The 25,579-nt window shown below is 44.0% G+C and overlaps 1 protein-coding gene across 4 annotated transcripts in view; it reads left to right on the top strand.

Annotated features, from left to right (window-relative positions):
* The window catches only part of DNMT1 (DNA methyltransferase 1), a 68,935-nt gene that overhangs the window by 30,230 nt on the left and 13,126 nt on the right, over positions 1–25,579 (top strand). For 3 of the 4 annotated variants that reach the window (XM_090289534.1, XM_090289532.1, XM_090289531.1), the window contains exons 2-22: positions 2,532–2,568; positions 3,313–3,420; positions 3,616–3,835; positions 4,458–4,533; positions 5,857–5,935; positions 8,650–8,684; positions 9,025–9,109; positions 13,270–13,301; positions 14,567–14,648; positions 16,513–16,547; positions 17,446–17,527; positions 19,052–19,086; positions 19,424–19,469; positions 19,564–19,644; positions 19,721–19,830; positions 22,329–22,447; positions 22,742–22,834; positions 23,303–23,454; positions 23,613–23,800; positions 23,886–24,069; positions 25,294–25,391. In XM_090289534.1, coding sequence (XP_090145660.1) covers positions 3,754–3,835; positions 4,458–4,533; positions 5,857–5,935; positions 8,650–8,684; positions 9,025–9,109; positions 13,270–13,301; positions 14,567–14,648; positions 16,513–16,547; positions 17,446–17,527; positions 19,052–19,086; positions 19,424–19,469; positions 19,564–19,644; positions 19,721–19,830; positions 22,329–22,447; positions 22,742–22,834; positions 23,303–23,454; positions 23,613–23,800; positions 23,886–24,069; positions 25,294–25,391 — 1,694 coding nt within the window. In that variant the 5' untranslated portion in view covers positions 2,532–2,568; positions 3,313–3,420; positions 3,616–3,753. Of the gene's footprint in view, positions 1–2,531; positions 2,569–3,312; positions 3,421–3,615; positions 3,836–4,457; positions 4,534–5,856; positions 5,936–8,649; positions 8,685–9,024; positions 9,110–13,269; positions 13,302–14,566; positions 14,649–16,512; positions 16,548–17,445; positions 17,528–19,051; positions 19,087–19,423; positions 19,470–19,563; positions 19,645–19,720; positions 19,831–22,328; positions 22,448–22,741; positions 22,835–23,302; positions 23,455–23,612; positions 23,801–23,885; positions 24,070–25,293; positions 25,392–25,579 lie in introns of those variants that run through there. The other variant, XM_090289533.1, reaches the window with a different exon arrangement.

The raw sequence follows: 25,579 nt of genomic DNA, 5'->3' as shown, positions 1-25,579 counted from the left end.
AATGAGGTGTATGCCTGCTTATTCTAGACTTTGTCTTTGCCTGGTTTCTTGTAGAATGGTCTGGACTTGCTCTTTCTGCTACCGCCTTAGCTTTTGTGCCAGCAGTCCATTCCAGCTCTTGTGTAGGCATTCTCTTCTTTTGGGTTGAGGCGGTTTTCTACCTTCTTTCAGCTCAGTATATTGCTGCTTAATTCTTTGTATCTTTGGCTTTTGTATTGCTGTATACTACCTGGGAGCCTCTTTCTTTCATTCTTTGACCCTTCTCTCTTCTGGTGTGGGATTTCTGCGTTCAGCAATTGGGGGCCCCCTGGAGATAGATACCTCCAGTTTTGATGCTTCTCTGGAGAGCCAGTTCTAGTTTCCAGCTGCTGAATAGCCATCTGGATAGCTGTTGTTTACCAAAACATCACTTCTAAAACTCATGGCCTCCTTACTCCTTTTTCCCCACCAGAAAGTTCAGAATTTCTGTTCCTGTATTCATTTTCAATTGCTACCACCACAATCTCAAGGGTTTAAATAAAACAACAAATTTATTATCTTAAAGTTCTGTAGGTCAGAAGTCTGGAATGAGTTTTACTAGATTAAAATCAAAGTCAGCAGGCTGTATTCCTTTCTGGAGGCTTTAGGGGAGAATCTGTTTCCTATTCTTTTAGGTAGAATTCAGTTCCTTGTGGTGGTAAGACTAAAGTTCCTTTTCTCTTGCTGGCTGTAAGCTGAACATCTTTCTCAGCTTCTGGATGTGATATATACAGTTCACCTTTGAACAGCTTAGAAGTTAGGGGTGCCGAACCCCTGTACAGTCGAAAATTTACATATAACTTGACTCTCTCAAACTTAACTACTAATAGCCTAATATTAGCTGGAAGCCTTATGGATAACATAAATAGTCGATTAACACATATGTTGTATGTGATATGTATTACTACTGTATTCCTACAGTAAAGGAAACTAGAGAAAAGAAAGTGTTATTAAGAAAATCAGCCCTGGCCAATGTGGCTCAGTGGGTTGGAGCATCATCCTGTGACCAAAGGGTTACCAGTTTGATTCCCCGTTGAGGCACATGCCGGGGTTGCTGGTTTGATTCCTGGTTGGGGTGTATGTGTGAGGCAGCTGATGGGTGTTTTTCTCTCTCTCCCTCCCCATCTCTCTTGAATAAAATAAAATTTAAAAAATCATAATGAAGAGAAAATACATTTACAGTATTTACTGAGAAAAATCCATGTGTATGTGGACCTGTGTAGTTCAAACCCATGGTGTTTAAGGGTAGTCTGTACTGCCACTATATCTGCAGTCCGCAAAAAGTTTTCTACAGAAAGACCTTTCTTGACCACCCAAGTTGGGATTTCCCTACCTGGCAATGCCTGGGCCCAGTTACCCAGCTTGTTGCTTGGAACAGGGCCTAGCGTATAGTAGATACCCACAGATGTGAGCAGTGATCAAAGCTAGAAGCAGGGTCCACATGCACTTGGAACAGCCATTGTGATATTTGCTCATGTTCCTGGCTTTGCTGCTATCACTTGCCTTCTGGAAAAGCTCTGTCCCTGCCCTTTGCGCTAGTGATAACTGAGTACCTACTCCAGGTGGGTGCTGGTTGGGAGAGTCCAGAGGCGGTGGAGGCCTGGTTTCTGCCCAGCGTGCTCCCACATCTTTGACTGTGGCTGACCCAGCGGGTAAGAGCTGTTGTCACCCCACTGCCCACAGTCAGCATGCAGGCTAGAATGGCCTCTTCACTCACCTCCCTCTCCTCAGTGTCATTTATTCTTGTTCCTTTAGTCTTTTTTCTCTCTTCCCCCAGAAGAGGCAAGATACTAATCTTAAATAATTAAATCAGACCGTGATTTTTCCAGCCAAACTCATGAAGTTCTGCACTTCTGAATGATGAGGTACACACATTAACGAGATGAGCTCTTGGGGCAGGCACCTGCCAAGCCTTCTAACTTCATGCATCTCCGCCGTGTGTGGGCACCCCGCTGCCGTAATTCCCCTGTTGCATACACTCCTCATTAGAATGCTGCCATCCCCCCGCTGTTCCCCACAGCGCCCCGTCGCCCTGCTCCACTCATTCTGACACCAACTGCACTGTGGTATACCTTTTTATTGGCTCTTCTCAGATCTAGCTAAGGGAAGACCACCTAGAGGTCCCTTAATTTACAGAAGGACCCCAATGCTGTGACCTGCTTCCATTCTCAGTACCTTTTTAAATTAGGTATATGGGTGGGCAAAAGTTGGTTTACAACTGTACATTTACTTTTCCCCACGCCTGTATTGTTATAGAACTTATGTATCATCTCTCACCGTCCTCAGAAAAACTACCCCTGCAGAAGGGGCCTCTTTTCAGTGACAAATAACTCCTTAATGTGTAGGCATTACAATAGGCATTCTAGACATGGTAGGGGGGCACTGTGTTTTTTTTCTAACACTCATGTATGTTAAATTTACTTCCAAAGGTCTTTAAAACTGTTACTGATTCTTCTAGGTAAACAAAGTTGCTTAACAAGTATTTTTTTCTTTTCCTTATTTCTTCCCCCTAGGCTCAAAGATTTGGAAAGAGATAGCTTAACAGAAAAGGTAATCTCCACCTTAAAAAATTTTTATTACCAAATGTGACTATTTGACAGATACTCTGTAGCTTGTAAAAAATTTAAGTGGAGTTGGCTTTTTTCCATAAAGTTTTGAGATAACTTGGAAATATTCTTGTTTAATGTGCTGTGTTAATATACTGCTAATGTCCTGGCTGGGGTGGATCAGTGAATTGAGCACTGGCCTGTGAACCAAAGGGTCGCTGGTTCAATTCCTAGTCAGGGCATGTGCCTGGGTTTTGGGCCAGGTCCCCAGTTGGGGGCATGTGAGAGGCAACCAATATATTTCTCTCACGTCGATATTTCTCTCTCTCTCTTCTCTCTTTCTCTTCCTTTCCCTCTATATATATGCTGCTAATATTATTGGACTTTGGTAATTCATTGACAAGTTTCCCAATCTAGGTTCCAAACCTAGATTCTGAACTATAAGACTTGTCCTGGTAACACTGTTTTCAAAAGCACAGTTTTGTTCTAATAAATCATATGTGTCTCTGTGTTGCCTCTGATCTTACCATTTTTAACCACTCTGGAGATGGTGTGATATGATCTTAATGGAAACACTACCATAGGGTCTTGTGTCTTGTGAATACTTAAGTTTGTTTGTTTTTTATGAGCAGTCAGTATTGCCTGCCATTTAGTCATTGTTATATGACCAAGCAGCCTAATTATTTGTGTATTAGTCCCTTAGTAGCTTGGGAGTTTGGGGACTTCTAAACCTGTATCTTTCCCTTAGGAGTGTGTAAAGGAGAAATTGAATCTCTTACATGAGTTTCTGCAAACAGAAATAAAGAATCAGTTATGTGATTTGGAAACAAAATTACACAAAGAAGAATTATCAGAGGTAAGTCAGTTTTTGGTATCCCGGCATCTAGAAAACATCTCCTGTCGTGCAGCTTGTCTGTGACAAGGGAGGCGGAATAATCCCCAGCTCTCCTTGTTACCTGATAGTTATAAAGGACGTGCGTGTGTTTCCTTAATTCTCTTACTGCCACTTGTTTACATTCACTGCTACTTAAATTATCCTTTCCTGCTGTAGGAGGGCTACCTGGCTAAAGTCAAATCCCTTTTAAATAAAGATTTATCCTTGGAGAATGGAGCACATGCTTTCAGTCGGGAAGTGAATGGATGTCTAGAAAACGGGAGCCATTCGAGTGGTGAGAACCGCAGAGTGAGAATGGCAGAGGAAAACAAGTCGCCCAAACCCATGTCCAAACCATGCACACCCAGGAGAAGCAAGTCTGATGGAGAGGCAAAGTGTAAGAGCCCTTAACTCATCTGACCCTGATGGAGACTGTTGCCACATAAGGAAGGGAACAGTCAGACGTGAAGCCATAGGTCCTCCTGGGCAGTACTTCCTGATTAGTTTCTTGTGTATACCTCTAACTAGTAAGTATACTAGCTTAGGTATACAGTAATCTAAATTTTGTCTTAGACCAAATCTAGAGCATTAGATCTCAAAACATGGCTAAGTTTACGAGTCAGGGGGTATAAGATAATGGGAACTACTGATACTACTTTTTAAGCTCAACATTTATTCTTAGACTCCTTTCCAGTTTGTAGTCAAAGTAACTCTTCTGGAATCTTTACAAACAAAAGATCGTGGACTTGAACTCAGGTCCACCTGTCAGCCACTTCACTTTTTGATAGTTCTGTTTCCTTATCTGGTTCAGGGGTCGGCCCCTCATAAGCGCTTGTGTAAAGTGGTTTGGCAAACTGGCAAGTAGGTGCTAACTGCCAACTTTATCAAGACAGCTGTTGATTAGAATAATAGAGGAAGGACACTTAATCCTCTGTGTTAACGTAGTGATGCTGAAGAACTGCACCTTTGCTGTGAACTTTTTTAAAATTTATAGTGGCTTTTTTTTTTTCTTTAAACAGCTGAAGTCTCACCTAGTCCCAGGATTACAAGGCAAACTACCAGGCAGACCACCATCACCTCTCATTTTGCAAGGGGGTCAGTATATAATGAATTGACAGCTGCCTTTTCTAGGGGCCAGCTGCTTTTGGTAAAGCATGTATTAAATTAGGATGTAATTTAGCATTTCTGGCTTTTTACATTGCATAGATTTTCATCATGCAGTTCACTGGACATTTATGAACAGCATTTTTTTACATTCAGTATTTTGTTTTAGTTTCAGGTGTACAGCGGTGGTTAGACAACCATAAACTTCATAAAATGTTCCCCCTGATATTTCCAGTAACCACCTGGCATCATACATAGTTATTACGACATTGACTATATTCTCTGTGTTCTATTTTACATTCCTATATGAACAGCACTTCTGAATACCTCATCTATTTTTACTCTGACTATAGGAAACTTCAAAAAATTGATAGGGCTAGTAAAATTAACCCTGCAGTGATCCATCGCCTGGTGTCACCAGTTAACAGCTCCTGGCCATCATTTCGTCTGTACCCCTATATGATCCAACTTGTATTGCTCCAAGTGCATTACAATTCCATATACCCTCAGGTCCCCCCAACTGGATTACTCTGAAACAAATCCCAGATATGTTATCTCATCCATAAATATTTCAGTAGATTTCTAGGCAACAAGGTGTCTTTCTCTCTGACAAATTTTAAATTCGTGTTTTACTATAATTGCTGACATTTAGTAAACATCTTCTTTTAAAAAGGCTAAACATAAGATACTATTTTTATGCCTTATAAAGTTTAATAATTCCTTACTATCAGATACATAGCCAGTGTTCACATTTTCCCATGTGTTGCAAACAAAGTGTGTTTGGTTGATTTGTTCTTCAAGCCTTTCAGGTTATAGATTCCTTTTTATTTTCTTGCCATTTATTTGAAAAAATTAGGTCATTTGTCCAATGGAATCCCTGGATCTGGCTGACGGCATTCTTATGGTGGTTAATGTGTTCCCTTATCTCCATTTCCTAGAATCTGGTAGTTAGGTCTAGAGGCCTGATCAGATTCCAGGTTTATGTTTTTTGAGATTCCTTCAGAGATCGCTCTGTAGGCTTCCATTGGAAGCTTGTGATATCTCTTCTGTGATACCAGCAGCGGGTGATCAATGTCTAGATTCACAATTTCTTATTGTTTGCAAATGGGCGATATTATAAACCTATTAATTCAGAGAAATATTAAACTTGAAGCCTCTTTCAACACCCTGGCAATGAGGGCTTCTCCTTGGAGGGAAGAGGATGTCTGTGCCCTGAACCTGCCCTGGCGAGGGTGGGGGGCATGTAAGTCATTCCACACCTACTGGGGGTGTAGGGTCTGGCTGAGTTAATGGTTGGCTTTACTGTGTTGATAGCCCTACCAAACGGAAACCCGAGGATGACCCTGAAAGAGCCCAATTGGAAGAGTCTGTCAATGAAGAAGAAAAAGACCAAGTAAGGCTGGCTCTTCACAATTTCTTCACTCTGCCTTTTTTTGGTACATTTGCTGATAATTGTGACTTTATAATTGGTCTGTCTAAACAGACTTAAAGTAACTGAGGTGTTCATATCCCTGGACCCAGGGCAGTAGCAGTTTATCATGGTCAGACTCGAGGGCTCCACAGGCCCTGCCATGCACAGAGCAGCTCCATAACATCAGTCTGCTTCCTCTTCTGTCTTCCTAACTACCTCCAGTTGACGAGTTCTGACAATCAAACCAGCAGATGTGACTTGTTTAAAGCATTTGCTTATGTTGTCAGATAAGTGCCTTTCCCACGTCTCATTTCTCTGTAAAGCAGAGAATTCTGCCGTTGTTATTTGTTATATGTAGTGTCATAGTGCTGCTTCGACTTCTTAGGTTAGAAGACTGGTGGCTTGCTGAAGACCTTTGATACAGAAAATGTCAACTTTGGTATTGTCCCATGTGACTTAAGGAGGGCCAGATCTATGTAATACCAGCTGGTCACACACTGTTGATTCTTATTTCATTTTTGCCACAGGATTAGCTATGAAAGTTGAAGGGAAATCTTTGTAGGTTTACACGTGGGTAGTAAATGCCTAACTGCTACCTAGTGAAGATGAGTCTCCATGGTTGGTTCTAAGACAGGGTTTCTCAAGCATGGCATTATTGATTTGGGGGACTGGTAATCCTTTGCTGTGGGGGGCGGTTTTATGCACTATAGAGTGGTTAGCAGAATCCTGTACCTCTACCCACTAGATGCCAGTAGCATTGCCCCTCTCCCCTCCCAGCTGGGATAACATAATCATCTTCAGATATTGCCAGATATCCCTGGGGGAAAAATTGCCCTGGGTCAGAAGCATTGGGCCAAGGGGTCACTCTGGGGTCACTGGGCTACCATTATTATTGAGGTAGGCTTGACATTCTGTTGTAGGGCACACTAATAATTCTCATATCACTTGATTCTTGCAAATTAGATGTCACTATTCATGATCTTTATTCAGATATCTGTACTTAGGTATAGTCAGGCTACCCACTTACGTGGGAAACTGAGACACAGGGGGAAACAACTTGTACAATCATGTGACCTAGTTTCATGCATCCCGGGAAGAATTTTTATAGGTGAAAGCAAGTTGGATCTTGCAATATTGATAACTTTTTATAGATGCATTAGTTTTAGAGTTTCTTGTACTCTAACCTTTTGGAGAGCTTATATAGCCTGTTCGTATGGCTTCTAGGTAAACATACGACAAGCCACTTCACTAGCAGAGTGTGCAAGGCCTTGGGGGCTTCATTAATGAACACTTGTAAAAATAGCATTTATTCTAATATGTTAGAATAAGACTTAGCGTACCCAACCAGCGTTATCAGTTGGCATTAAGACTTAGCGTACCCAACCAGCGTTATCAGTTGGCATTGGTCAAATAAATAGTAATATAGAGAATCATAACATTAGTTTAAAGTCTTGAGAATTTATTATGTTTTAAAAAACAGGTATTACATGCACCTGGTAAAACTTTAAAACAGTACTAAAGTACATAGATCTCCCTTCTATCCTTTCCCCTTGAACCTCCAGTTTGCCTGTCTTAGAGGTAAGCATTATTCCGTTTCTTCTGTATTGTTTCAGGTTATATGTGTACACATGTGTTTATATTAGTATAGTATATCACTATAAAATCTGTATTCAGATTCTCTAGAGAAACAGAACCAATAGGATGGATGTCTGTGTACATATGTATATATGAGATTCATTGTAATTCTGGATTCTCCAGAGAAACAGAACCGGTATGTGTGTGTGTGTGTATGTGTGTGTACACATACATGGGATTAATTTTAAAAAATTGGTTCACATGATTATGAGGCTGGCAGGTCTGAAATATACAGGACAAGCCTACTGGCTGGAGACCCAGGGAAGAGTTGATGTTGCAGTTTGAGTCTGAAGGAGTCTGGAGGCAGGATTTTATATATGTATGTACATATATATTCTGCGTTTTTAAATATATGTTTCACATAGTACAGAGAAGTTCTGTGTAATTTACCCAGCTTTTCCCCAATGGTAACATCTCACATAACTGTAATACAATAGCCAAACCAGGAAATTGACATTGGTATAATCTACAGACTTTATTTAGGTTTCACCAGTTTGCATATCTGTGGTATAGTCACTTGTATACGTGTATGAGGTTTGTAACCTCCACCTCAAACCTCCACCTCAAACAAGAATCAACTCTATTTCATCACCACCTATTTTTATCTCTTAAATACAGCTATCCTGCAGATGATAAGTAGTGTCAACTTAGAAACTGATGTACTAAGGTATTCATCTAAGAAGAGCTGGTGTCCAATTTAGGTTGTCATCTTCACTTACGTTGTGAATGCTGAATTACCATTTTGTTTTTTCTAATAGTAAATAATTGCCGACACGGGGTGGAGGCTCTCTGATCTTTCATGTAGCCACACTAGACAATCTAGAGTATGCAGACATATCCTGGCTGACTCTTGGGCCTGTCTTTTAGTTTTGAGGGGGATGGCACACTAGTACCCAGCTGACGGTTGTCCATATCTTCTCCCCAAACCCAGACACCCCCATTCCCTCCCTCTTTTTGATGCCAAATGTATTTACTTAATACTTTGACTTACGTTTTAGTTTTGATCTTCTTTTGAAGTTAATACTTTTGTCTTTTTCTTTTCTTCCCTTCTTTCTACATAGGAGGAAAAGAGACGTCGAGTTACATCCAGAGACCTGTAAGAATAATTACTGTGTCTTTTTGTTCTGTGCAATGTATAATCTTGATTAGCGTAATGACGTTTCAGAAACGTTTTAAAAAGAACTTTATAGTGAATTGTGGTGACTATAGACAGCTGAAGGATGCTGTGTTTGGGGTCAGATTAGCCTTTTTAATTCAGGTAGAATTCTTATTGCAGAGAATGAATTGAGACCAACTAGCAGTTGTTATCAGAACCAGTTCTTTTAGGGCTTCTGAGATAAAGGTTGCTTCTGGGGATAATAAGGAAGAACTTAGGAAAACTGCTTCCAGGGGAGGAGTCTGAAAGTCACCCTCGGGTATATTATTCTGCTTGACAGAGTTGCCAGACCACTTTCTGCAGAAGAACCAGAAAGAGTAAAACCAGGAACACACACGGAAGAGGAAGAAGAAAGAGATGAAAAAGTAAAGCATGGCCACCTCCAAGTTTGTCACATCTACCTTAATCTGAGTCCCCATTTGGTTCTGGGAAGGGGGTGGAGAGAGTGCGGGAACAGGCTTTCATTAATGATTAAAATGACCTTGGCTTCGGCTAAAATGCTTTTCAAACTCATTTTTCTGGTGGTTCTGTATGTGAAAGGTGGGATATACTGCTGTTGTGAAAGTGGGCACATCAGTGGTAGGCCTGGGGTCAGCTGGACCTTAACCCTTTGAGTGCCAGTATCGCTCCCAGCGACTCTTTTTTCAATGGCTATAAATGTAAATAAAAATGGAATAATTTGTATTTTACGTTTTGTTTTCTTTTTTTGTACCTCAGGTTATATATTGATATAATTTTGTCTCATGTTGATCCAAATTTCAAATTACGCGTGGCACTCAAAGGGTTAACTATCTCATCAGTCCATCACAGAGCTTCCATCTGCCCCCTCACCCTGCTGCCTCTCTTACCCAAGAGGTCTGTGAGGATTTCCTTTTCAAGCATGTGAGGCACTAACATTCTGCAGCATCATTTAGATATAAAGTCACATTCTTTACCGAGATCAGACTAGTAGATCTCCAGCTCCTTAGTAAAATCAGAGTTCAAGGTTCTGTGAAAGCACAGATGTACCACCTGAACCGTCTTGAGGAGGGGGTAGGAGAGGGAATGGGGTTCAATACTGGAAACTACCATGTGAAAAAGGGCTAATATTGGGTGGTCAGAGGTGATGGGGCAATATAGGGTCTTGTTTTAGTTTTTTTTTTTTTTTTTTTTAATATGCTTTATTGATTATGCTGTTACAGTTGTCCCAATTTCTTTTCCCTTTGTTCCTCTTCACCCAGTGACGCCCCCTTCCTCCAATTGTCCCCCCCCCTTAGTCCATGTCCATTGGTTGTGCATATAGTTCTTCTCAACATCTTCCTGTCTACTCTACTCCCTCCTACTCTGCTGCTTTTTTTTTTTTTTTTTTTTAAGAAAGGTCTGAGCATTTATTTTCAGATCAACAAGGCAGATCATTGTCTAAAGGTGCAGTCTGAAGAGTGCAAACTGTGATTAGTATTGATGGAGGTAGCTATACCTTCAGCTATAGTATTTGGTTTGTTAATACTTCCTTTATGATGTTTTGGTTTGGGAATAAACTCTTAGGTATTGCTATCAACATGAATAGAAAACAAAACCCACGAAGATAATTTATACACTTACATGTCCTACTATGTTTCTTAATTCCTGTACCATCTCCCTCCCTTTCCCCACTTCCCCGCTGACCTACCCCATTATGTTCCCCATACCTATAATTCTTTTCCCACTCTCGTTGCCTACCTAGTTTGCCTTTGTTTCGGTTCCCTAGCTTCTGTTGTTGGTTGTTGTGATAGTTTTCATTTTAATGTTCATAATTTTGACCCTCTTCCTCCTAAACAAATCCCTTTAACATTTCCTATAACTCCTTCAGTTTTAGTTTGTCCTGGAAACACTTCTCTACCCTTCTATTTTGAATGACAGTTTCTCTGGATAGAGTAATCGTGGCTGTAGGTTTTTGCTTTTCATTCCTTTGAATATTTCTTGCCAGTCCCTTCTTGCCTGCAGAGTTTCTTTTGAGAAATCAGCTGATAGTCTTATTGGGACCCCTTTGTACATAATTCTCTTCTTCTCTCTTGCTGCTTTTAATATTTTCTCTTTATCTTTAATTTTTGACATTTTGATTATAATGTGTCTTGGTGTGCTTCTCCCTGGGTCCAGACTTTTTGGAACTCTGTGCTTCCTGGACCTGTAAGTATTTCCTTCCCCAAGTTAGGGGAGTTCTGCTTTATTATTTTTTCACATAATTTTTCAATTTCTAGTTCTTCTTCTTGGCCCTCTGGCAACCCTATGATTCAGATGTTGGCCTGCTGTTAGGCCTATAAGCATTTTTATAACCAGAGCTCTGCACTGTGCCTCAGAAAGATTTCCTATCTTCTGCCTCATTAGATTATATATTTGCTGTCTGGTCAGCTGCGTCACCAGGATCTCCATCATGGTCTGTGCCATCCTGACAGTTTTGTGTTTACCTTTGCTTCCTGGGCGGGGCTGTCACACCGGCTATGCTATAGGGGGCGGAGCCTGTGCGCTCGTCACTACCGGGAGACCCTTCTCACCACACTGTGGCGCTCTGTGTGGGGGCAGGGGCCCAAGATGGATTCCTGCCGTTCACTCTCTGCTGAGAGACTGGGAGCCTCCTCCTCCGTCCCCACCCGCTCCAGGCCTCACAGTCCAAGACAATGGGGGTCTGCCTTCCCTGGCGTTGGAATTGCAAGCTGACGGGTCTGGTCTGCAGGCGGGGGTGCTCCCCAGGAGCTTTTCCCCTCCCCTTAAATCTGGGCGTCTGCTTACCACCATGCTGCCGCCACCAGCACAGCTTGACGTCTTCGCCCTGGCTTCACCCCTCCTGCCCGTCCTGACGAGCACCACTTCTTTATAACTTCATATGTTGGACTTCCATTTATTTTCTGGAACTTTTGGTTTTGCGGTATTGTATTCCTTCTTAGTTGTGGAGTGAGATGGAGCGTGTCAGTCTGTCTAGGCCTCCATCTTGGCCGGAAGTCTCCTGTGTGTGTTTGCCTCCATGTCCCAGGTAGAAATGTCGCTCCTACTATGTTGTAAGGGGCGGAGCCTTAGGGATTCGTCACTACTGCTTCACGACGTTGTGGCGCTATATGTGGGAGAGGGGTCTGAGAAGGAACAATGCTGCTTGCCCAGCACTTGCCCCTTTTCCAGGCACCTCTCCCACTTCTGTATGGGACTGGCGCCCCTATAGCTGCTGCCCTGGCCATCGTTCCCAGAGTGGGTGGGTCTGCGGATGTTCCAGGACCGTGGGGCCCTTTAAACAAGCGGTCTCTGCTGAGAGACCGGCAGTTTCTGCCTCCACCCCAGCCCCCACTGGTTTGCACAGTCAGAAGCAATGAGGCTTGATTTTCCCCGGTGCTGGGAGTGTGAGCTGAGCAGTCTGGTGAGGAGCTGGGAATGCTCCCCAGGTGTCCCTCCTGACTTTTTAAAACGTGTAACTGTGCTTTCCACCAGCCTGCTGCTACTGCAGCTGCTGCCACCACCACAGCACGTCCTCTGTCTCCCAGCTCCGCCCCTCCTGCCTGTCTGGATGAGTATTTCTTCTTTGTATCTTTGTTTGCTGGACTTCCATGCAGTTTGATTTTCTGGAACTTCTGGTTGTCTCTGTTTTTGAGGTAGTTGTATTCCTTCTTAGTTGTGGAGGGAGACGCAGCATGTCTGTCTACGCCTCCATCTTGGCCAGAAGTCTCATTTTGGTTTTCATGTTAAGACATGGATTAGAAATTTCTTACACATTTGGATGGGTGGTGAGTGCCTTTATTGGGACCCAGTTAAAGGATGGGTATCGGTTATTTGGCTCTAATGGAGAGTCTGCTAAGGTGTACACTAATTCTTGAACCATCTGGTACTTGAAGTTAGTCTTTAATTACAGTCCCTACCCTAATACTAGTTAAAATAAAACAGCAGCTATAGTTGGGACACATGTCAAGTTCCTTTTCGAACAGGCAGTTTTAGTGGCTAGCTCAGTCACGCACCAAAGAAGGATCTTTGGGCAAGACTGAGGTTGCATGCTGGTGGTCAGACTCCCAGGGTCCTCTTGCAGTAGGAAGGTTCTCAATATGTTTCTTCTTTTAATATCACTGACCTTTGTGGGCTCTTCATAATGTGTGGAGCTTCTGAGGCTGAATTGGACATGAGCAGTTCTCTAGAGAGATGTGTTTAGCTCTTTAAACCTGGACTCAAATTGATGTTGTCCATGTTTGAGATAGAACTCTTATCTAGATTGGGCCATGCTACTTCATTTCTTTATTACAAATTCCTAGTTTTGATATAAAGTTACTATCTATGAGGTTGTCAACAACAGGTGACAGGGATTTTGGGGTAAATAGTTCATCTGCAGGATCTGTTCTCTAAGAGTTTCTTTAATTTCCTGCCTACTTACTCCACCAAAAAATTTTGCTGTCTTGAAGGTGGACAATTTTTACTCCCACCAACTAGATTGTAGGATCAGTTTAGATATTTTATTTTTATAGAACATTTTAATAGAAAGATTAGGACCAAACAAGGGAAAATTAACTAGTCTTTTTTTTTTTTCCCCTGCACTTAGGAAATGAGACTCAGAAGTCAAACCAAAGAACTGTAAGTATAGTTAACATGCCTTTGTACTTTATATTGTGAGACTTACTGTTAAAATAAGTATTCTGGTAAAAATAATGGATTGAACAGACCATTAGGTGCATTAATTATTCATGTAGTATGTGGGTGAGCTCCATTTGTGGGAGGTCAGACTACCATAGTGAAGGCTGAGGTCAGTTGAGATTCAGCTGACCTTGACCCAGGCCCTTCCTCAGCAGTAATCATATAGCAGACACTTCTCTAGTGGTGGTTAAAGGACACTGAATAAGCAGCTATGTTATATCTATTACCCATAGCTATGAAAATGCTGTGTAACAAATACTCCCAAAGTTTAGTGGCTTAAGATAGTTAAGCATTTATTGAACTTACGAGTTTATAGCTTGGTGGCTGTTGGCTGATCTTGGCCAGGGATGAAAGGGTGGACCTGCTTCTGCCCCATGATTTGGTCAGCCTGGGCATAATCTCATGGCAGTAACAGACCATGAGGGCAGAAGTGAGAAGCAACACCTTTTCAAACTTCTTTAAAAAATAAAAAAAGGTTTCTTTTAATTTTTAGGTGGAAGGGAAGGGAAGGAGAAAGAGAGGGGAAGAAACACCAATATGCAAGGGGAAACATCAGTTTGTTGCCTCTTGCACATTCCCAACCGGGGACCTGGTCTGCAACCCAGCCATGTGCCCTGACCAGGAATCAAACTGGTGACCTTTGGGTTGGCAGGCTGGCGCTCAACCACTGAGCCATACCAGCCAGGGCTCAAGCTTCTTTTGATATCCATTTGGCTGAAGCAAGTGTTGAGATTGAGGCTAAGCCTGATTGGGGTTAGAGAGAACACCCAAACCTAGTGGCAGGGACCTGGCCAAGCAGGAGGTGAAGCTCTCCCATGTGCAGTTGGCTTTGCATGGTCGGTGACACAGCTGGCACCAGCTCTGGCTTACCTACAAGGGGGTGGCCTGGGGCTAGACACTTGCTCTGCAGGTAGGATTCCCATCTTGTCACAAGAAGTCAGTGGAGTCCTATTGTCTGTTTTTTGTTTTCAACTACTGGCATCTCTCAATGTTTGTATAAAATGTTGATGGCATTTCTGAGACCCTAAGTTCGGAGGCGATCAATGCCCTTTGGGTTTCCTGCAGTGAAGACTTGCTCTTCGGGTAGGAAAGCTGATCTGCGCTCTAACTCAGGGAGGAGACCGTGCATAGGCCCTCACTGGGCTGCTTGCAGTGGGTCAGGCTCCCTGAGCTGACTGGGGTGTGTGTCTTTTGTTTTGTGACAGACCACCTAAACAGAAATCTAAGGAAGAGCCTGACAGAGAAGCAAGTCCAGGAGTTCAGGCTGAAATGGATGACGATGAGAAAGTAATGACTGAATTTTTGTTACTTTATTGTGTTTCCATTTGGTTGGGGGAAATGACATGGGGCAGGGCTCTGGGTTCAAATCCAGCCCTACCTCACCTGTGGGGTGACTGGGTAAATTACTTCATCTCCCTTGTAGGGGCTGGTGGTTGTCACTGTATGTCAGTGCCTGATGAGTGGTGAGCATTCAGTTCAGTTGTCTGTTTATCCATAAAGGAGAAGAGGGCCTGTGTGTGCCTTGACTAAGATGTCTTTGGAATCAGCGCTCTTAAGATCCTCTCTACTGATAAGTCCTGACATGTGTCAACCCAGTCACGTGTGTCAGCCATGCCCACGGCTGCTTTAACAGCCAGTCTCCTGAGTTCTGAGTCTAGTTCCCCCAATTCCCACCAGCCTCCTCACCTCTAATTCAGTGAAGCAAACATGTTTTAGGGTTTAAAAATAATACATTAAGACAGGCTGGGCTTGCATGAAACTGCAGGATAACAAGGCTGTATCCACAGGGCTGTCCTGCTACCTGAATTCTTACGGAGGGGGGTAAATCTGCTGGGGGCCACAGCATAGGAATCAAAGGCTCTTTAAGCAGCTTTGTTACTGTCTGACTGAGAGGCTGAACTAAGGGAATCCCAGGATTGTCTCTGTGGGCTTCTGTCTGTTGAAATTCTATAGAGTGAAGCCTGAGGTCACGTACTACCCGATAATGAGCATTCTGACTTCCAGCCTGGTTGGCCATGGGTGTCTGTTCTCGTCCTATGTCAGGTGGCTCTTGGTGTTCCTGCCAGCTTGCTCTAACATCTTATTGTCTGTTACCTTTTCTGTTCAGACGTTGCTTACCTTCCTAGAGAGATTTTCATGGTGTCGCCAGAACATTCATTCTTCTCAGAGATTGGCAGGTGACTCAGATTACACAGCCAGCCCTTTGCCTTTTTAATGTTGTTGACTTTTCTACTTTAATAGATCCATTCATAGGTTTATTGCTTTATGAAGATGAACTATATTATCAGAAAAGTATTTTTTTGTCTGTAAGCTTAGAAGATACTTGATTGTCCATATAGAAGAACAAAGAGTTGATAGCAGAGTTTGGAATTCTTGCTTTTTAAAATATTTATTTATTTATTTGTTTGTTTGTTTGTTTGTTTATTTATTTATTTAGAGAAACATTGATTTGTTTGTTTCACTTATTTATTCATTCATCGGTTGTTTATCGTATGTGCCCTGACCTGGGATCCAACTCACAACCTTGAAGCAATGCTCTAACCAACTGAGCTACCCAGCCAGGACAGAATTCTTATTTTTATTTCTTAATTTTCCATAGTAGATTCTAAGTCATGGGCCCTCCCACCCCTGCCTTCGCTATCTCAGTGCTTGTCTTCACCCTTGACCAGATGACAGATGGAGCTATAGGCATTTTGGCCAACATAAGCAAAATTGCTATAGTTTCCTGCGCTGAGCTTTCCTGGGACAGTTTGGCAAACTATGGCCCACAGGTTGAATCTGGCCGTCTGTTTTTGTATAAAGCTTTATTGGACCATAGCCATGCCTGTTCATTGACATATGGTCTCCGGTTGCTTTTGTGCTACAGAGGCAGTTGAGTAGTTGTGGCATGTATCTTGCAAATCTGAAAGTGTTTGTTTTCAGGACTTTTCAGAGACAGTTTGCCAATTGTTTGATCAACTCTCGTCTGAAGGGGATAGGGAGCTGAGTTAAAGATTTGAAGCCTTGTCTCTATCCTGTATGTCTGCTGAGACCCTCCTACTCTAGTTCTGCGGTGCTGCAGTCACTAACTGATACTTCGGGTTTGGTCTAGCTCTTTCTCAGAGGCTAATTATTTCCCCTTTATCTCTCCATTTCTGCTTCCCCCTCTCAGGATGAAAAGAGGCACAGAAGTCAACCCAAAGATCTGTAAGTGGTTAAAATGCTTGCACTTCTGCGCTGTGCTTTGTGTAATTTAAATGACTAAAATAAGTGTTCCAGAGACCTGTGACTATGTAGAGGTTTACAGGGAGTTGCTGATGCTATTGGAAGATTGGATCAGTTGGGGCAGGGTTGATTAAGAAACCAAACTGAGCCCTCTTACCTCTTACCTTCTGCCTGTGGCACTCCTGTCCCTGCACAGAGTCATGTGTGTCCCTTAGCTTCCAGCACCTCTCATCAGGTGCCCCCACATCTGAGGGGGCCACATGGGGCTTCTGAAAACCTTGTTTTAGGGTTACGAATTAGCAATATGCCTTTAGAGCCACCGTGACATGGGGCTTTCTTTTTGGATGAGAAGAAAGAATCTGTTTCCCAGATATATTCTGAATATTTACTTTTATTAAGATTTTTATTCATTCATTTAAAAAAATTTTTTTACTGACTGGAAAGAGAGATAAACGTCGATTTGTTGTTCTACTTAGGTACGTATTCATTGTTGCTTCTTGTATGTGCCCTGACTGGGGATCAAACCCGCAATTGGCACATTGGGACGATGCTCTAACCAACTGAGCTACCTGGTCAGGGACTATTCATTCATTTTAATGAGAGGGGAAGGGAGGGAGGAGAGGGAGAGAAACAGCGATCGGTTGCCTCTCGCACGCCACCAACCAGGGACCTGGCCCTCAACCGAGGCATGTGCCCTGACTGGGGGTAGAACCAGCGACCTTTTGGTTTGCAGGACAACACCCAACCTACTGAGCCACACCAGCCAGGGCTGAATATTTTGCTTTTTGATAGGGAGGCATTAGTTTGTTTTTGATGCAAGTTGGCGATATGGTTAATTTTTTCTGAGCTAATATTTGGCATATATTTGTTTACCCCACAGAGCTGCCAAAAGGAGACCTGAAGAAAAAACTCCTGAAGGAGTAAAACCGCAAGTTTCTGATGAAAAAGATGAGGATGAAAAGGTAAGGCCTCGTTTTTTTAATTTTACCGTATTTCATATATTCCATCAGCTAGAATGTTAAAGTGATTTTTTAAAAACTGCTTTTTTGTTATGGAAATATTAAAACATACCCAAAAGCAGGCAGACTAGTTTAGCAGACCCTCACAGTCTTCATCAACCTTCCACAATGACTGACTTAGTGACCGTGTTTTAGCCAAGCCCCACTTTTCTCCTTACCCTCCCTTTACCCCAGTGATGAACACATCCCAGATAGATTACTAAAATATTCACAGAAGAACTGCTTGTAAAAGGAAAGGAATCTTTGTAAACATCACCACAATCCCATCACCCTAACACAGCAGTAACGAGATCTAGTCTTTGTTCAGACTTCCCTGACTTTCTCCATTGTGTCTGTCTGTTTATCTGAAGCAGGTCACAAACGAGGTCTACACAATATATTTGGTTGACATTTGTCTTGAATGTCTCACCACACTCCCACCCTGCTCCTTGTACTTGTAGTATGTGGACGGAGCCTGTGTGTCTGTCGAGTGCCTGGTTTCTGGGTTTTGCCGTTTGCGCCCCTCTGGCATCCCCGTCCCCCGCCAGCCCTGTCTCCTGCAGGCTGTTGCTAGGTCCAGAGTCTTGACCAGGTGCAGGTCTTCTATTGTCTTCCAGAGCACTTCTGCGATGTCCCATCGCACTAGAAGGCACAGTCATCTTTTTGTGGAGTTAAGATTGATCACTGGGCTCAGGTGCTGTCCAGTCAATCCACCCATTATAAAGTCCCCTCAGTTTTTCACCTCATGTTTTTAAATAGCCATTGCTTCATTCCATTATTTCACCAGAAGTGATAGTCTACTTCTATCATTCCTTCCTTTATCCAAAATAATTCTAGAAATAAGTTTCCCCTTATATTTGTCTGCTCAAGCTGCCATAACGAAACACCACATTCTGGTTGGTGTAAACAACAGATATTTTTTTCAGTTCTGGATACTGGAAGTCTTAAGATCAAAATGCTGGCAGGGTTAGTGTCTGGTGAAGCCTTTCTTTCTGGCTTCCTGATAGTCACCTTCTCAGTGGGCCCTCATTTGGCCTTTGCCTGTGTGAGCATGGCGGGAGAGCGAGCTCTGGTCCCTTCCCCTTGTAGGGGCACCGGTCCTGTGGGATTGGTAACTAGCCCTTATGGCTACATTTACCCTTAGCCACTTTCTTTAAAGCCCCTTCTCCAAATAGTCACATGTGGGGTTAGGGTTTCATCAGTGATTTATTTGAGGTCCTGCTTGTATAAGAAAGCTAAGAATTTTGTTTTTTTGTTTTAATTGATCTCTTATGAGTCTTTTAAAGAAGCCTTTGGTTATAAGAATTTTGGTTTTAAGACTGCACACTGGAGGTGGTTTGGGTCTCTGGTTTTTCGACTGCTTTCTTTTCTACCTCTTGACTAGGTTTTGTGATAACCACATATATAAAATTATTAACTCTAAAGCATTATGCAGAAGTAAAATACAAAATTTTACCCTTTACGCCAATTTTGTTTCTTTCCATCTAGGAGGAGAAGAGACGCAAAACGACATCCAAAGAACCGTAAGAACTTATTTTTTGTCTTTCTGCATAGCAGACAATACTCTTAAAATAATTGTTCTAGAAAGAAGGGATATTTTTGTTTTGTTTTTGTGAATTGCCGGACCAGCCTTAGCTTTGACTCAGATCAGGTCTGTGAGCACAGGACTAAGATGCTCCAGTTCTTCCCTGTGAGGCAGGTCCCCTGCATGTGGTAAAGAGACACTTGTAACCTAGCACCTTGCCTCTTAAACAGCACCTGGTACTCATCTGCGTTGGGTGGGTTAGATTCGACTTTGACAATGGATTCTGATATGCTCTGAAATAACTGAAAAAAGAAACTCTTGTGTTTTGTTCCCAGAACTGAGAAGAAAATGGCTCGAACCAAAACAGTAGTGTATTCCAAGGTAAATGTGCATCTGGGGCTAAAACCGGTGGCGCAGCGCTAAAGGGATGGCTTGGCGCTGGCTCTCTGAGCACCATGTGTATCATGCCCCACAGGCCCATCTTCAGAGATGCGTGCAGTGCGGACAGTACCTGGATGATCCCGAACTCAAGTACGAACATCATCCCACTGATGCAGTAAGTTCCAGCTCTGTCTTTAGCCTTTCATTTCCTTGGCTTTTGTGCCTCTGCTTAATGGTCCGATATCTTTCAGGTGGATGAGCCACAGCTGTTGACAAATGAGAGACTGTCCATCTTCGACGCTAATGAATCAGGCTTTGAGAGTTATGAGGCTCTTCCCCAACACAAACTGACGTGCTTCAGGTACTGTTACGCTTCTCCTTGTGACAGGGCACTTCCCCAAAGATGCCTAAGTTCTTAATGTCTCTAGCACCTTACCCGCAAAATCCTCATGCTCCTAACACTTGATGGTAAAAGCCACAAACCTGGTGGAAGTGTAGTAGATTTTTGCTAGGGGTTGATGTTTTTTGGGGGGTGGGGGTGGGGGGCAATTATTAAAACTACATGTTAAATCTTCAGTCTGTACACACCCTGGAGGTCATTCATTCAAATGAGAGCTTTGTGCTAGGTACTGCACTAGATGTTGTGGATATAGTACTTCAGGTCCCTGCGCTCACAGAGGCTGAACAGAAGTTATGCCTGTCAGGCAGTGACGGTTATGACACGTGCAAAGCATGGAAAGCAGAGAGTGGCTCGGTGAGGAAGTGGTGTTTAGAATAGAATGGTGGGGAAATGGCTTGAGTAAGACTCAGTGGCACAAGAGAACAAGCTGAGGGGATAGCTAGGGAGAGACATCTCAGGAGGAGGGAGTAGGAGGTATAGAGGCTCAGAGGTGGGCATGTGTTGGCTGTGGCAGACTCAGTGATGAGGCCAGTCGGTGGGGCTGGGGTAGGGCGGGGATGGAGTGCTGGGGAAATCTAGTCAGGGAGCTGGGTGCTGGAGAGAGGGCTAGATCATACGGGGCTTTGCAGGCGGTGGCCTTGACTCCAGAATTTTCCTTGAATGACGGTCCGTGGTATATGGACTATAACTTTAGCCCACGTCTCCTTTCAGGCCTAGGCACATGCTGTTTCTCCCCCCTGGAGAGGTGTTGTAGGGGCAAGTCGTTCCCCTCAGTCACGCCTGTTGTGAGCCTCAGATGGACATCACTTCTGGGCAGCCCTTTCTGATACCCTTGCCCCACAGCAGGTTGCAGGGGTTGGTGTGTCCTGGGACAAGACCCCAGTGAATTTCTTCTGTAGCACTTTTCACACTCCCTGTGTGGGTTGCTTTTATCCCCTTCTCCAGCAGTCAGGATTCTGATTCGTTTTGGGAAGCTGGTCATCTACCAGCGACCCCCAGGGCGTGGTCCAAACCTCTGTCTGATGGCACAACCAAACATGCTGTGTGGACAGAGCTGGCGTTCATGTGTCGCTGCCTCCCTATAGCATTCCTCAGGCCAGAGGCTTGGGAGAGGACCGGGAGCTGGAGCAGGGCTGCTGTAGTCAGTAATGTCAGGGCTGGGGTCTCGGCTTCTTCCTTGAGACAGGGTCTGCCGTAGACTCATTCCTGTGGGGTAGGAAGGGAGCAATAAGGACAGACTTACCAGGAATAACGTGCCTTTTATCATCAGGCTGTCAGAGCCAGACCGCCCTGGTTAGTGAGGGACTCTGTTTACCTCTTGGGCTGAACAGGATGGCTGAAAACAAGTTTCAGGCAGGATTCATCCTGTGAACCAGTGAGTCCTACCCCTACCTGGGGCTTTTAACTTCTCCTTGATGCCCCCTCTACTGAGAGAGCCCAGGGGCAGCCCCCTTGGCTGGGCTCTGGATCCTTGTCTTCTGTGGGTTTCCAGTATGTGCCCTCCCTTGGTATGTGTCCATCTTTTCCACTGGACTTCACATCTCAAGAGCAGGGTTGTGGCCCATGTCTGTCTACCGTGCCTGGCATGTAATGGGGAAGCTCAATTCAAGGTGCTCATTTTCATTTTTAAAAAATGGAGTGTGGTGGCAGATGGTCTCAGGAGACCAGCACTGGTGCCTTTGTGGCCCACCTGGGGACTCTGAGGGGTGGCCTGGCATCTCCAGTGCAGGAGAGTGGTTTTGAGGCCAGCATGAGCTGGTCCATGAGCAGAATCCCTGATTCATGTTGTTCTTAAGTTTGGCATCCTGCTTAATGAGGAACACCCTCCCAGCTCTCAAGGAGTATCTCTGGATGCCCTTACACTTGGTCTTTACCCCTGGAAGGAGGCAGAAGCTATTATACAATATGCTTTTATTAAATTTTTTTGAGGTGAAACATGACACAAAACTAACCATATAAGAAATATTTCGAACAGGTAAATCCATAGAAACAGAAAGTAGACCTGTGGTTGTTGGGGTTATGGACAGAATAGAGAGTGACTGCTTAATGGGTATGAGGGTATTTTTTTGTTTTTTTTGCAATGAAACTGTTTTGGAGCTAGGGAGAGGTGACAGTTGCACAGCTGTGAGTAGAATGAGGTTAAGGGCTGGAATTTCTCTATTAGCAACATGCCAAGGGAAGATGTAGTGACTTGTTCTCTCATGAGACTTCTCGTCATTCGACTCTCACTGATCTCTTGGTGTTGCCTTTGCAGACACTTTATTCTTGATGCACAGGTGGGAGGATCAGGTAGAAGCTGTTTGGGTGAGAAAACACTGGATTGATCTAGTGGTCTGATAACCAGAAAGATAACAGTCTAGGAATTGCGCGTAGTCCTGTCACCTGTGCCTGAACTTGACTCTGTGCTGTGATTGCCTTCATGGGTCAGCTGGTTAACACACTCTTTGTTACCTGCCTAGCGTGTACTGTAAACGTGGTCACCTGTGCCCAATCGACACTGGCCTCATTGAGAAGAATGTTGAGCTCTTCTTTTCTGGTTCAGCAAAACCAATATATGACGATGACCCATCTCTTGAAGGTAAGTGGAACATCCCAGGTTATTTTTGAGAAAGATACTTTAAAAACAAATAGCTTGCCTGTAAAGTAATATTTAGCTGGAACTCCTGCCTCTTGAAGATAAGGCTTGAGACTTGGCTGTGAACAGCTCTGAGGAAATGCCCTCTGATATCTGATGAGGACCAGGCTTGGCTGATAAGGGATGTCAGCTCAGGTGGTCACTTAGGTGCCACATGGCCCTGCTGAGATTCTGATGTGAGTCGTAGCTCTGAGTCCATTTCCTTTCAAGAAACTTTTTCTTCTTTCTATCTCTTAGGTGGTGTTAATGGCAAAAACCTTGGCCCCATCAATGAATGGTGGATCACTGGCTTTGATGGAGGTGAAAAGGCTCTCATTGGCTTCAGCACCTGTAAGTATGTGGCCAACTGTGGACTTCTGGGTTATGCAAGGAGCCTTTGCTTCTGTTCTCCCTGGGGCTTGGTTGGGCTTTGGGACCTCTCAGCAGACTCACGTGGACACCACTAATCATGTGGTGACCACATGGGGTTCTGGGATGGCCTCTTGTATTAGTTACCGCTGGCCTTGGAATTGACCCTCCAGTTGTATGAGCAGATCATCTTCTTGTAACTCAAACCCAGACCAGATTTCAAAAACCAGAGATGAGCTAAATGAAAGCCCCTCAGCAAGTTCTCTAGTCAGTCCAAATGGGCCGCTTCCGAATGAGATGGTAACTCTGATTGTGCTTTACGTTTTTGACACTTGGGTATGGGATGACTGAGACTCTTCACAAGCTTCATCAACTCATCTCTGCCCCTTGGCCACTATAGCTGCCATCAGGTCCAAACTGTTCTATAAAAACATCTTCTGCTCACTCCAGCCTTTGCTGAATACATTCTGATGGATCCCAGCCCAGAGTACGCCCCAGTGTTCAGCGTCATGCAGGAGAAGATCTACATAAGTAAGATAGTTGTTGAGTTCCTGCAGAACAACCCTGACTCGACCTATGAAGACCTGATCAATAAGATTGAGGTACAAGGTTTAAGTTCTTTGTAATCTGGATTCACTCCTATTTACATGCAACGTAGATAGTGTTGGAGAACTCATGTCTAGAATTAGCAGAAACTTTTTGGGTTTAATTGGAAGAGTTTTGCTTAAGTCTAACAAACTTCTGGTGTTTTTTCTTAAAGACCACTGTTCCTCCTTCGGTGCTCAACCTGAATCGATTTACTGAGGATTCCCTCCTTCGCCACGCTCAGTTTGTGGTGGAACAAGTAGAGAGTTACGATGCGGCTGGGGACAGTGACGAGCAGCCCATCTTCCTGACCCCCTGCATGAGAGACCTGATCAAGTTGGCTGGTGTCACCCTGGGAAGAAGGTAAGGACGCAGCCAGAGTAAAACCAAAGATCTGAGAGCAGAGAAGGTAGAGTGTCCTGCTAACATGGTGGATCCTCTCTCCTAGGCGAGCTGAGAGACGTCAGACCATCAGTCATTCCGCCAAGGAGAAGGACAAAGGCCCTACTAAAGCGACCACCACCAAGCTGGTCTACCAGATCTTCGACACTTTCTTCGCAGAGCAGATTGAAAAGGATGACAGAGAAGACAAGGAGAATGCCTTCAAACGCCGGCGGTGCGGCGTCTGTGAGGTAACCGCACCTGGGCTCAGCTCCCCATGTGATCTGAGCAAATCATCCCCGTCTCTTTCTGGCTTGGGATGCTCAGCTTTCAAATGTGACCCCTAAAATGTAAGCAGGGAGAAAGTTGCTGATCTGGGGAGACCTGCATGCCTCACAGGACCAACAGATTGATACGACAGCTGTTGAAATTGGTGTGCTTGGACGCTTTGCGGTTAATGCTACTGTCACTAACTAAAGGTGCCTAGTTTCCGGAGTGGCAGCATTTGCTCCGCCTGCATCTCATTGTGTCTGAAGGCCCCAGTGTGAGGACAGAGGGAGTTGCCACCTCACTGAGGTGCTGCTCCCTCCAGGAGAGGAAACCCTTCCAGGAGCTTGCCTTGTCTTGTGCTATAACTTTCCCAGAAAAGTGGGGACTCTGTCCAACTTAGGTTCGAGGCCTTAGAAGGCCTCTTTCTGTGAATTTTTTTTCCCTTTACTCTGGAGGAATTAATCCCCCTAATTGTCTATGATCCGGAGACTGGATATATTTTGGTATCTATTATTTGACTTACTTTGGATGAAAACTTAGATGCAAAAATATAGCAGCTGCCTTCGTAACCGCCCTGTGTTCACACTGTCCACTGGATCCAAAGCTTTTCCTTTTTGTCTTCAGTGGCAGCCCTTAACAGGAATTTGCATGTCCTCACCATTCTTGTTTTGGTTTTACTTGATTTTTCCATCTAGCACATGTGTACCTAAGCTTTAAAACGTTTTTTGAATATACAGAACTGGTATTTTTTGTAATTGTGTTATGTGTTGGTATAGGTAGATCTAGTTAATTCGTTTCAACTATTCCATAGCACTTCATTATATGACAGTCCCAACTTACCCCTCGACGACAGGCCACTTTCAAGGCAGCATCCTTGAATGAGACTTCTGCGACTGCCTCTGTTTAGAAGCAAAATTGCTGGGGGGTGGGTTACCTGCTTAACTTCGGTCTAGAAAACTGCTCTCCAAAGTGGTGCTACCACCTTAAACCCTTGAGCAGTGCCAGTCCCCCGCCTGATCCAGCACCACACGCCCAGCTTCTTAACTGCTGCTGCTCTGGAGGGTAAGAGTGGTGCCTTGTTCCTGACTCATCCCCCGTACCTCTAATGAGGCTAAATGTACAACTTCTGAACTTGTAATTCACCAAAAACCTGGTGACCAGTTGTTACGAATGGCCATTTGATGTACTTTTTAACTGCCTTTCAGGTTTGTCAGCAGCCCGAGTGTGGAAAGTGTAAAGCCTGTAAGGATATGGTTAAATTCGGTGGTAGCGGACGGAGCAAGCAGGCCTGCCAGGAGAGGAGGTAGGCTTGGCTGACATCCGTTCTGGTGGCAGAAGACAGTGCCCGCTGATGGCTAGTACTCTTTGTGCTGCGGGTCAGCTACAGGGAAATGTGCAGAGCAGGCAGGAGGGCCTTATCTAGCATTGTCTCCAGGCCGGTCCTTGTTATCTGACTAAAACAGCCCCAGTCGGTTTTACCTAGAAAAGGAG

Source organism: Furipterus horrens, unplaced genomic scaffold (genome assembly GCF_987537825.1).
Source record: "Furipterus horrens unplaced genomic scaffold, mFurHor1.1.pri manual_scaffold_10, whole genome shotgun sequence".
NCBI lineage: Eukaryota > Metazoa > Chordata > Mammalia > Chiroptera > Furipteridae > Furipterus > Furipterus horrens.
This window is presented reverse-complemented; position numbering and strand designations above follow the sequence as displayed.